Here is a 12,839-nt window from a genome sequence, read left to right on the forward strand (position 1 = left end):
TTTTAAAATACCCACAAGATCTTGGCTCTGTAATTAATTTGCACACTTAAAAGTACACTGTTAAAAACTTCGTTAATCCCTTTGTAATTCGAAAATACTTTTTTAATTTATAAGCCCCTTTAACGGTTTTTAAGCAACATGGATTTGCCCTCATACCTTGGTGTGCCTCTTGTATATTTTCTAAATCGAATTTTGTCCATTCTAGCCGTCCCTAAGGTCGTACTTGTACCCATATAACGAATTATTCGTACTTAACTGTATGGCGTCCTCTTTAGGAGTTCCGGTTAATGACGCTCAAAAGCAATAGTGTAAAGTGTTTTCTTTTATAATAAAATGGTTGATAGCATCTAGTGAAGCTTCTTAGGCTCCACCTTATATTAGGAAGACAATGAAGTACTTCCACTTTGATCTCAAAATCAAAATTGTGGTTAGGTTAATGCTTGTTGCTTGGGATCTACCTTGTGATTTCTCGTAAAGTAAGAATTGGACTCTCTGGCGTCGTATAAGCATTATCTTTAATTGTCGAACTTGGCCCTGCGACGCTGGGAAATGTCCCAGTATTTTGGAGTACCTAACAAAGAAATAAAGGATAGAGGGTTGACTTTACTCAGGTTGGTATCGCTTTGATACGTAGTATTTAAATTAAAAATGATTGGGAATTCAGTTACATACAATTTTGAGATTTTCGTAGTTTTAGTCTATAACTATATCAAATATTAGTTTTTAACAAAGCAGTTAGAAGGAAATTATGTTTTTGAAATGAGAGTGGCTTTTCAATTATATCTTTATATTAAATCATATGGGTTTATATTAAATGAAAATTCATCCTTACTGTAGTGATCAGTCATGCCAATTTATCTTATCCTCTTATTCGACGCATCACCTTTTACTATGTCTTTTACTGCTTCGTTGTCAGTATTAGTTTTTACTTTTAATTCTTGTTAGTAGAATTTTTAAAAATATGTTAGGGCCAATGTATTTGATATAACCTTGCTAAAAGCAATGTACTCTGCCTTACAAGAACATTTTTTTTAATTTTTTATATCTATTTAAGAAAACCATCACACTGGAGATCCGTTAACTACTAAAATGATACAACCCAGGGTGGTTTTATAAGCGTAAATATCAGCCCAAGAGGAATTACAAGGACACTCAATTAAGAAACTGTCGTCAGAATAGTCACTACCCTTCATAGAAAGGTCTCTTGTTTGATATAAATGATTAAGTATCCTAAGTGCCAATTTACAATTTTTTTTATTGTTGCAGTGGTGGAATCAGCTCAGTATAGATATCGCGTATGAGGTATCAGGCCCTATCACCAGTACTACGTAAATATTAAAATTAGTCTGTAATATTCAGTGTAAGTGTCTACGCCGATGGGGGTTTAATTTTAGCACAGGTGGGCAAAGGTGGTCTACATTTAAATTTTGTCAATAGGGAATTTTATTATTAGTTGTTCAATATATATACCTTTGAGCTGTTATATGACAATCTCCTTTAACTATTCTATTAACCCCCAAAATTTATTAAAGTTTTCTGTATTTTCTGTATTATACTCCTTTTGCACATCAGAAAGATTTTTATTATTATTTCCAATTTATACTGCTAGTCATCAACACATCGGTATCTATAATTGTTTTATAATTGTTGAAGTAGAAAATGCACGAATCATTTTTATTCTATGAATAACCATATCTTCTTAGTCTGCAAGCTCAACTCTTTATAAAAAACTCTAGCAACATTAACCCTTAACACGCATTTACTTTTTTTTATTCCTAGTGTCTAGAAGAAGGTTTCTCTAATGAAAATTTATTTTTTACTCAATAAAAGATGTAGGCCTTGAGGTATGTGTACACAGACTGGTTTTTGTAACTTAGTATGTAAAACGACTGTAGTTATGTAAACTGTATGAATAGGTTTTATAGAATTTTAGCCATGGTAATAAGTAAGCGAGATGATGACTTAAAAAGGACAAGGGAAAAACCCCTTGTCATTTACAAAATTTTTTGGTATCTTTTTGGAGTCAGTACCACTTTAAACTAATTGTTTGACTTATTATGGTGTTAGCCAAAAACTACCATAAAACAATAATGGCCACCATATAACTTTAATAGTGATGGCTAATCTTCTGTCCTAAGTCTGGAGAAGTATTTGTACATATTTTACTCGCGAAGCCCAATAAATTTTACCTACCTCGTTTTGCTTCTTCCTTTTGCCTACGTGGTTATCTTATTTTTATTTTGAAGCCTTGTAAAGATATTAAATTTTTATTTTATTTATTTATTTTTTCGCACTCTCATGGTACAGACGTTATAAGTAAATTAACTTAAGTAGCTGAATCCCACATTCCTCCAAGTGAGAAGGTTCGGGAGGGTTCTCCTTATGCACAAATGCTACCTTTAAAAGCCATGCTCAACTAAAAAGTGAAACTGCCAAAATTGAAAATTACCTTATTAGGACTTTTTTTTAAAAAATAGATCATGCGAGAAATCCTTACTAGCCTTATAAAACTAAAAAAAATAATTCTTTACTCGCTATTATTTTATAGCGATTATGAGTCATCATTAATATCACAATAGTTTTAATATATTATATCGCCTTGATACTTGATTAATGATACATTAGATATTACCACTAATATCTTATTATTACTACTAATTAATACTATTACTAATATTATTACTCCTTGTTTACTACATTCTCAGAATTATTGTATAATTTAATAGTAAAAATTTTCCATTTAAAATTATCATTGTAAACAGTAAGATGTTTCGGTCTCTATATATGGAAAGTGAGAGGGGCTATAATTTAGAAGAACCAGCTAGTAATCTACATTCAGATGTTTCGATGCAATCCTCCGCTAAGCGCTTAGTAAACTTTAAAAATAGTTCTAGTTTTCATTCATGTTTTAATTGGGAGAGCCTTATATACCAAAGAGCTCCTGTAAATATTCTTAATAAGTAATTTTGCATAACTTGCAGATTACCTATATCGGAGGTCGAGGAATAGGTTCAAGCTACTGATGCATAACTCATCACTGGTCTTTACGTAGCTTTGTAGATAATTAACTTATTATCAAGGTTAAGGATAATATTTTTACATATAAGCGGATATAAAGCGTGTGCCGTATTTCTAATTGTTTAACCATATTTCAATGTGAGTCTACACTTGAGTTTGTTATCAATAATATCACCGAAGTATTTGACTTGGTTATTCCAGGAGAAGAGAATATTAAAAAGAAACATTTAGTACCTTTTTATTTCTTTTTTTTTTGAGATAAGCATGGCGTGGCTCTTTGAAGGATTAACGCTTACTTTCCACGTTGTTAGCCAATCTTCAAATAAGTTAAGGTAGGATTGCGTATATTTAATTTCAAGAGGCAGAGATTTTATGCTGCCATAGATAACAGTGTCATCGGCATGAAACACCAAGGAAGTTTATGAGGTAAGGGGAGGTACCAAACGTACTTAGAAAAAAATGGGAAACAATAAGGGCCCCAGCGTTAAGTAGTTTGGAATCTGATAGTTCAGTTCCTACACGGAGCAAGAAGGATCTAGTGCTGATTTATGACTTTATAATCCGTATCAGGTACGCGGGTGCACACTTGATCATTTTATGTATGGAGACCTTTGCCATGCTTTAACGAAAGCCTTTTGTATCTCTTAAAAAAACCATGACAGTAGTTACTTGTAATTAAAACCATTTGTTTGTGTTTTCCACCAACCTTAAGATTTGTTGAGTGGTAGAATAGCTCCTTCAAAAAACAAATTAATAAACTGGGATAAGGCTTTCATTATCAACAAATTCTGTAACGTTAAAAGAAGTACAACCTCTGTAACTTTTCCTTAGCAGAAAAGTAGGCTAATAGGGTCATATTTTTTAGCGTAGTTCTTGGACGAGATGTTTTCGCTATAAAAACAACTTCAGCTGACTTCCCTCTTAAGGAAATAAACCATGGGTGATAATCGAGTGAACGAGTTCTGCAAGATAATTAATTGCGATTAGAGGATGATTTTTAAGCATATTATTTAAATTTTATCAGAACCCAAGCATTTCCTAGTAAAGTTTGTCGATTATAGATTGTATCTCATCTTTATTCGTAAAGGCTTCCGAAGTGAGTCTGGTCTCCTACAACTGTAAAAAAGTGAAGTTTGGTCTAGTATGTGTGCTTCGTGTTTTCTGTCCACCAATAATGGCGTCGTACACTGTCCGTACAAAGAAGTTGGCTTTTTCGGAGTTTGCGTAGATAACTTTCCGTTATTAATTTTAGGAGACTCGACCCGTTTTTATCTAGGTTGGAACACATATGCCTTTTGCCAGAAAAGGTTAGCGGTAAGAGTTAAGGATTGCAGTTTTCATTTCCATATTACGTTTCGAAAGGTCGCAATACTCGTTTAATAATATTACTAATCTTTTAAAGGCCAATTTACTACTAGGGGTCTGCCTTATCAAGTGTTATCTCCTTAAGCGACGTCTTTTAAAAATAAGTTCTTCGATGTGACGATAAGCATCAAGACATCTCTTATAAGATTTAGAGGTGCGTACTTTGAGTCTATTATCACTCTTCAAGTGAGTTTCAGATATTAGAGCAAGGCCCTTATACTTTCTTCATTTATACCTGAGTAGTTCTTGTTTTCTGTTCCATACCCCGTTAGCGTTCCCGAAAAAAGTATTTTAAAAAAATTTATATTGTTTTCTGATAATTATCAAATGTTTACTTTTACAAATAATTTGTTTATCAATCTAGAAATCGGGGTGATAATATTATTGTTTATATCAATATTATCATATAAAATTATGGGCAAGCAAAGATTCAAGTTCTTTATTAGCAGCTTCTCTGTAAATATCTCTGTTTTCCGACTGCATGGATTCATAGTATGTTAAATAGTAATTTTGTATCAAAAGGTCATTACTAGTTTTCGTACTTTAGTTCCATTGTCAACAAGCTCTAAAACCTTTTAATTAGTTGTATCCTCTACTTCCTTTAGAATTGAGCTTATAATCATTGCAAATTTATATTTTTCCAGTCTTATTTGTTTTTAAGTAAAACACTGTGTTTTAGTTTTAATGGTATCCATTGCATAAGAATTATACTATTTGTTCTTATGTTTTAAATGATATCTTGGTTTATTATAGTAAGAGCATATACCTGGTTGTAAAACCTTCTAGTTACTATCTTCAAGATTTTTTTCTTGACTTTCAAATATAACCTTTAGTTGTCTGTGTATCATTGGTATGAGTAGGGTACCGCTTATAGTTATTATTACTATTCTTTGTAATTGTTACTCCTAGAATCGAAATTATAAGTTGTCTGACTATTAAAGTTCTTCTAAAGTATTTTTATCGTTAGTTGCTAGTACACGAAAAGTTATATCACCCAGCTGTAATGTTTGCTTGATGTCGCATCGTAGTATCGATGAGAGCACCGAAAAGTTGTTGACCTTGAAAATATAAAAGGATAAAATGTCTTCAATAAATACTATGTCTCTGGATGTTAAGATCTGCACCGTTGTAAAATTAAGTACAGTGTACTCACCGAATTTATTGATTTAAGAAGGAGAGTGCCCTCAAGTGCCCAAGCTTGGGAATTTTTTTTCAACTAGTAACATGAATGAAGGTTTTTAGTAACTTAGTCCGCTGGCTCTAAATATAAATTTCATTAAGCGAATTTCATTATTCTTTTTTAATGTGTTTAATATATAAACAATGTCACGTAAAGCTTCGTTTTAGAAACCTTGTAATGATTTAAATTGTTAATAAGCAACGTGTCTTACACAATGATTGATTGGTTCTCTCAACTTAGCGTGTGTTGCGATTATCCTTAGGTATTATTGACAACTTAACACCTGCATTTGTAGTTCTGAACAACTTTGCTTTTACGAATACACCTCCCCTGTCGGTTCTTATTTCCTCAATTACAGCTGCCGTGGTACTTCCTTTCATTTCTACATTTTTTTATTTATTTATTGTATCTTTCAACCTGTTAGATAATTAGATATTTTATTTCATTTTGAGGCGTTTGCTGTGACTAAAACATATTGTGTCCCTCATATGACGATATGCCTATTTTAAGGTATCATAATACATTAAATGTCCTGAAATACACTGATAATTAGTTTCGCTTATTCTGTTAACTTCTTTTTCATCTTACATGTGTGCCCAATTTTACAATCTTGATTTTATAAATACCACAAACCAGGATAAGTATTTTTTTTTAGTAAGGATAGCTAATATGCTCTTATTAAAAGTGTTCTATGGAAGTGATGAAATTACACTTGATTTTTAATGTTATGGGTGCTGTATTATCGAGCCACTTACAACTTTTCTAGCTTGATCAATAATTTTGTTTTTTTTATATATAAAAATCTATTACTATATATACAGGTATCCAATCCTTTTTCATTTAAAATACCTACAGAGAACAGCTTACTTTTAAAATTTTTGTCATAAATGGCTTTGCCACGATCTATAAATTTAAAAAAACCGGCTTGATAGGCCTCAGTGTACTCTATCGTATTGTTAACATGTTTTTTATATTGGATATTAGTCAACAATTCTTTCTTTAATAAAATGAGGATAGGTTTCAGGTATCAACAATCATTTAAGTCGTGCCATTAGTTCTTTTTAAGGTAGCCACTTCAATATGACCATTTTCTTTTATTATGGCCCCTGAAATCTTAAAAGCTGACCCTGACAGCCTTTGCAGGATGTAGCTCGGTCTTTAAAATAGTTGGTTATCTATTTTCCCCCTGTAAGGGTGGGGTGTCCTTTAGAATGAGGAATTCGAATGGGTGTCAACTTTATGATTGGTTTTCGGTTGTAATAAGGCATTTAGGGCATTACTGATGATCCAAGTTTTTTGGACTATTACTGAAATATTGTTCTAATATGACATCAAATCTAAATCCTTCTACAACCCTGCGGGTAGGGGCATTAATTTCACCGAGACAAGGTAGCAGACTTTATTTGTGCACTGTCCTTCTATTTGACTTAATATGTGATCCAAACTGTTGTAAAATTGTAGATTGATCTCGTCATCACACTTTCTTGCAGTGCATGTTCCATATATTTTGCTCATGAATGTTACGGGTAAATAAATTCCTTCCGGATGCAATTTTGATGTATGATTGCTATTTTGCACTAGAGCACCACATTTCTATATACATATACACTTAATAAAAGGTTTATTGGGGGTCAGACTCCTTTCAGGTGAGGAGCTCATAGTCGGGGAGGCCTAAATGGCAATGGTGCTGGCTGGTGTCTCCAGGGACCTCGAGTCTTGTGCCTAAGGTTGCCTTGCCTCTACAGGTGATAGTTTTTCGAGGTTTTCCACCACACTAGGTCGAAAGGCGCACCCGGGCCCGATATTTTCCGCTTTTTCAGTCCTTCAAAACAGTCATTATAGCTTTCTAAAAAGCGTACAATAGGGGGCACTCGGGCCCCAACCCCTGCGGAAGAGGGGAACTCAGGTTAAGCGGCTTAAGGTTTTAGTAAAAAGACCGGTGGTAGCATGCCAGTGTAAAAAAAAAAAAACTATGAAAATTTTCTCCTTTTTCGCGCTTCTGTGCCTTGTAGTTTGTTCATTTAGTTTGCAGGGCTAACTAATTGATTAAACGTCAAACCAAAACTTACCAAACAAAAAAAGTAAGGTCAATTAGTGATCTAAAGGATTACTATTAAAACAGGAAAAATTGAATTTTGTAACTACACTACCACCTACAATTTTACTTGAATTCTTTTAGGGTTTAGCCTAAGTTTTTATTTAACCTTTAAAAAAAAAATAATAAATTTAAAGGAACTAAGTTTTTCTAAATTAAAATAAAATATACGTTATAAAGGCCGTGTTTTTACCTTGTTATAAATATACAATACTTAATTTTAAGAATTTTGAAATATTCAAAAGGTTACGTCAGTTTTTTTGCTCTTGTTACATCTGCAAAATACAAATTTTCTACGAAACTAAAAAGATAAGACAGGTTAAAAAAAAACCGAGAAATATATGAGCCTCGACTATTTATAATATTCGGTGGAAGTATAATTAAGTCATTAGAGCAAAGAGTACTTTCTAGCAAGGACCCTTAAAAGACCAAAAAAAGTTAATCTAAGAAGTGTAATATAGACAGTTAATTTAATTGATGTTATCTGAAATATTTATACTACTAATAGAAATACCAGCAGAAGCTCATGAAACGGTTCACTTGGTCGTAAATTCTACCTTACTAGATATTATAATTTACCGTATATATAAAATATATCACAAGATTGAAGAGATAAAATGTACTTCAAGTAAAAAAAATACACGAATAGACCCTAAAACACAGCGCCAAGCGTACTAAGGTTCAAATTCACTTTCACAGTTTAACCTAATTCCAAACCTAAAATAAAGAAAGTCTTTAACCATTTGCAAAAACCAAAAGTAAAATAACTTAAGAGTCTCCTACAAAAAAGTACTTTTTAGATTTTCCTAAAGTTAAAAGCCAAAACTTTTATATTTCTTCTCCATTCTTTTATGTAGTCTGACTACTGTTCGCTAAGGAATTTTGTTTAATACAAATCGTAGTGTTTCGGCAGACTCTTGTTCATAACCTTTGTTTATAAAAGTCTGCCTTACTTGATTAGCTGAAAATCGATCTTCACATGTTCAAAATATGCAAGGGGGCCATTATTATCAAAAGCCAAACCAAATATGTTAATGTACGTTTTCTAACATCAGTAATATATTTATTAAATTTAAAAACGTTTTATGCTATCCAATAGCATAGAGTATAGACACTTCTAAGCTTCATCCTCCTACAAACCCCTAAGTATTCACATGAAAAATTATATTCTTGAGGAAACCAATCATACCTGAAATTCTGCCAATGAAAATATAGAAAAAAAAGACAAATTTTTTATCACATACAAAATAATATGACCTACTCTTTAACCTTTTAATGGCAAAACTCTGAAGTTTTCAACGGATTTGTTTTACTTTCACTGGTAAACAAATTTACCATTTTTTTGTTTTGTTGATTGCTTTCCAATATGTTGGAGCATGGTACTCAAACTTACCGAGATTGTTCAGAGAATGAGCCTGTCGTTTAGGGTCAATTCCATAGACCTATCCTTGCAAGTTGAACCTAGGTGACAAGTGTTAAACATAGCAACCAGGAACCTATAAGGGATTAAATGGTACACAAATTAAACAAAGTTAAATTTTGTAAAAACTGATCTGACCAATTAATTTATTATACAATGGAAGCATTTTATGACCTTTTGTAAAGTTAAAAATACAGGCTGAAAAAATAGGTCAACAAAAGCATTCCTTGCTTTAACAATTTTATGTTTCGTTATACCCACTTCATTATTTTACTTGGGTATATACATTATAATATATTTTTTATGTTGTAATTAAATTATTAATATAATGTAATATTTATAATCGTTTTTAGTGCAAACTTTAACAAATGTTCTTCAAACCTAAAAAATCTTCATTAGCGTGTTTAAACCGTTTACTGAAGATTTTAGTCATACACACAAAAGGAAGCTTTTATATGGTTTATCATTTAAGGAAAAGGAAGTTAAACGCATATACCTTTTTAAGGAACAGCATTTGTCTACTCGCTTTCTCCAAAAAGTGTTAACTTAAAAGTAGAAACATTAACTTCGTAGATCTTATATGTTTGAATGTATCCATCTACCATTATTTCGAAACCTCGTTCAAAAAATACATAGCACGGAATTTTGTCTCTGTGGTACAGCACCATCCGCTTTCAGATACAAAGTCGTAGTCATAAGAATCACTCGTTAGCAGGCTTTTAGAATATTTTTGGGGGTAAAAATCACTTTTCTACAACATAAAGCGATTACTGTAACAGTTAATCCTGTCATTACAAAAACTTTTGTAAAACAACTTTATTCTTAATAGAAGAGGTAAGAGTGTTGCAGTTACCTGCAAGGGTGACTGAAAAATTACTACGCGTATTTTTTAAGTCAAACTTTATAGGAAAATGTCGTTCAATTATAACCGTTTGAAAAATTTTTTATATTTTTATTGGCTATATCTTCCGATAAAGATGTGAGGTTAAGTTTCACGTATTCACTAATTTCGTTTACAATCTTTAACTTTTCAGTATTATATGAGTTTTTTATTGAAGATTTGGAATGTATAAAAACCTTTATATTTTTATCAATTAAAAAAAAATAGTGCTAAATAAAGATTCTTATTGCAATAACGCTTATGAATAATTTTTATATTCTTTTTTAAAAAGCACAGGAAAGTTTGAAATAATTATAAATTCACAGATTATAAAATAATTGTAAATAAATATAATTACCCACACGTCCTCTCTTGTTAAATATATAAATAGTTATTAATGCTACCAATATCTGGATGCGTTGTTGTTAAGGGCACGGTGTCATGTCCCCAACCTTAAGAAACTGATTGCTAAAGGACACTTTTTCGGACCTATATGAGTTTCTTTTCTTAAATTCAAAGTCATATGAAACGATATTAACTTATCTTTATTTTTTTTAAAGTAGGAAAAAACAAATTCAAAAATATTTGCAGATTAAAAGAAAGAGGTTTTTTAAGTACAAATTTAGTAAAACGAATAAATAAAAATTTTAAATAGTTTCGCTTTAAGTTCTTGTTATAAAAAATCTACTTTGCTATTTTAAATATATAAATTAACTTGAATTTTTTTAATACTAACATCAAACTCAAATTTTTATTTTTTAAAATTATTTAAAAACAAGGTAGGTGGTGAGCTAAAACTCTATATAAAATGCCAATAAAAATAAGTATGGGTAACATTTTATTTATATTACTGGCGTCGATGTTATAAGTAAAGTGAAATGGGCAGCTCTGTGACTCTTATAAATTTAGAATACTTGTCTTTGTCTCCTACCAACTTTAAATTTGATAACTCCACCAACTTGAAAACAACAGATTCCAATAAAGTTAAAGTTTGGAGCTCAATATTTGAGGGGTCTCCACTCTGGAAAACAAAGATGCCGATTGCTGGTATATTAAAAGTCTCGCACTGTCAAAAGTAAAATTAATATAATTTTATGTATAAACAATATATTAAAAAATATATATATATATTTTTTAACATGAGTAAGAAGAGAAGCTGCTACGCTCTTAATCGCATTTGGAACTTCCAACTCTGAACAGGGAGGCTAATATATATTATAGGGATTAAAACTAAGTTATTAGCCTCTTTACCTTAATAACAATGTATACCACCTAAAAAGTAATTAAAGAATACAATAATAACTTTAAAGGTGCTTTTGTACAAAGAGGTAGCCAGATACTTTACAAAAGGTGATTGAGGTCGAGGTTGCAACGATATATAGTCGTGTTCTTCAAATGAGTCCATAATAACAACTCTAGTATATGAAATTGTAAACAATTTTTTAGCGCAGGGTAAAATAAAACCTTTTAGGTTGAAGTTTTTCGGATAAAAGCCTTGAAATCTCAAAACTTTGACTTAAATGAATAGGTTTATTGGCGTCCAAAAATAATAACGGAGTTCCCTTTATGTTTTCATTGTCTGGATCAAGTTCGTACAAAAAAATGTTGAACTTGGTTAGATTTTTTTTATAGTCTAACTGCTTAACAGTTATTGAGGCCAAAGCTTGAGAGGAAAGGCGAACATTCGACAATATCAAGGCTGATGAAGAAGCTGATAGACTCACAACGAGAGTCTCGCACTCAAGATCGGTTACCAAAGAGTTGGGAATCTCATAAGAAAGTACGAGTGATAACAAAACTTTTTAAGCAAACATAACAAATAAAGATCACCCATTCGGGTTTCAATGAAAAGAAATCACTTTTTTCACTGCTAATTTCGGTATTGTTAAGCTCCAAGTCGTCATCTTCCTCATAATTTCGAACAGGTACAGTTTTCCAAGAAGTTAATAGATCCATTCTCACAAATTCATATTTTAAATTTACGTAGTCGCGAAAGATATGCAAAGCCAGAAACAGAAACCCTCAACCTTGACATCCACTTGTGAAGGCGCTCCCGGGGCAGCTCCTCAGTTGGAAATCTTTAGGATTAACTTAAAGCTGTCTTCAAACTACTGTTAACGGAAGAAATTTTCTTTCTAATTTTCTATTCCATGCAATTTTTATGCTTATGTTAATAAACTTCAATTTATTGATGGATAACAAAGTAATATTAAATCCGACTAGTTTGTATTGCATCAAAATATAATATTAAGAAATTTATAGTTTACCTTATTCTTTATTTTTGTTTGTTTTAACTATAGAAAGATATATTTTTTGTTTTACTTGAAGTGTTTAATTTTATTAGAATACAGCACCTTTATATAAAACTATTTGTATATGTAAGTGCTTTTGTATAGCTATAGCACATGTTAATGATTTAAAGATTTTTGCTTTGATTAATATATTTATTATGGGATGAATTAAGTTTGTTAACATTCTTTTGAATCTGTGTCCTCATGAAACGAATTTACTGCACCCACAAGGGCTATTTTTTTTAGAGTTGCGGTTTATTACTTTGAACATTCCTTCTATTAAGCTAGTAGTTTTAAATATATTTTAATATAACATACAAGTAGTTAACAGTAACATTTAAATATTAGTTAACTAACGATACTTTATGTAGATAGTTATACTAAGCTAACGGTAAATAATAAGTAAAGCAGTTGAAATGATGGCAAGAGGCTAAGAATGGATTTCTCTTCCACTCAAAAAACTTGATGGCAAGGAATACTCTAACAAGTTTAACCATGCCAGAGCCTTACTGAATCAAAAAGTAGGCGCGCTATAGAAAGAAGGCAAAAGCCTGGGGTTCCCGGACTAACAATATTAATAAAAAATATTA

At 31.4% G+C, this 12,839-nt stretch overlaps 1 protein-coding gene across 1 annotated transcript; it reads right to left on the reverse strand.

Moving 5' to 3' along the window:
- Positions 1 to 10,783: 10,783 nt before the first annotated feature.
- On the reverse strand, positions 10,784 to 11,983 carry LOC135120817 (proteasome assembly chaperone 1-like). The gene is made up of 5 exons (XM_064045136.1): positions 11,789 to 11,983; positions 11,423 to 11,727; positions 11,262 to 11,373; positions 11,098 to 11,163; positions 10,784 to 11,024 (listed from the first exon to the last, which is right to left on the reverse strand). The coding sequence occupies exons 1-5, from the start codon at positions 11,912 to 11,914 to the stop codon at positions 10,821 to 10,823; spliced, it is 813 nt and encodes a 270-aa protein (XP_063901206.1). The 5' UTR covers positions 11,915 to 11,983; the 3' UTR covers positions 10,784 to 10,820.
- Positions 11,984 to 12,839: the final 856 nt, after the last annotated feature.

The sequence above is a fragment of the Zophobas morio genome, unplaced genomic scaffold (assembly GCF_036711695.1).
Source record: "Zophobas morio isolate AGI-343-1 ecotype UQ-CSIRO unplaced genomic scaffold, CSIRO_AGI_Zmor_V1 ptg000422l, whole genome shotgun sequence".
In the NCBI taxonomy this organism is placed as follows: domain Eukaryota; kingdom Metazoa; phylum Arthropoda; class Insecta; order Coleoptera; family Tenebrionidae; genus Zophobas; species Zophobas morio.

Coding starts and splice junctions, on each gene's coding strand:
- LOC135120817 (XM_064045136.1), bottom strand. CDS start 11,914: ATGGATCTATTAACTTCTTGGAAAACTGTACCTGTTCGAAATTATGAG. Junction 11,374..11,422: donor GAAAAACTTCAACCTAAAAG/GTTTTATTTTAC, acceptor TTCATATACTAG/AGTTGTTATTATGGACTCAT. Junction 11,025..11,097: donor CAGCTTCTCTTCTTACTCAT/GTTAAAAAATAT, acceptor TACTTTTGACAG/TGCGAGACTTTTAATATACC.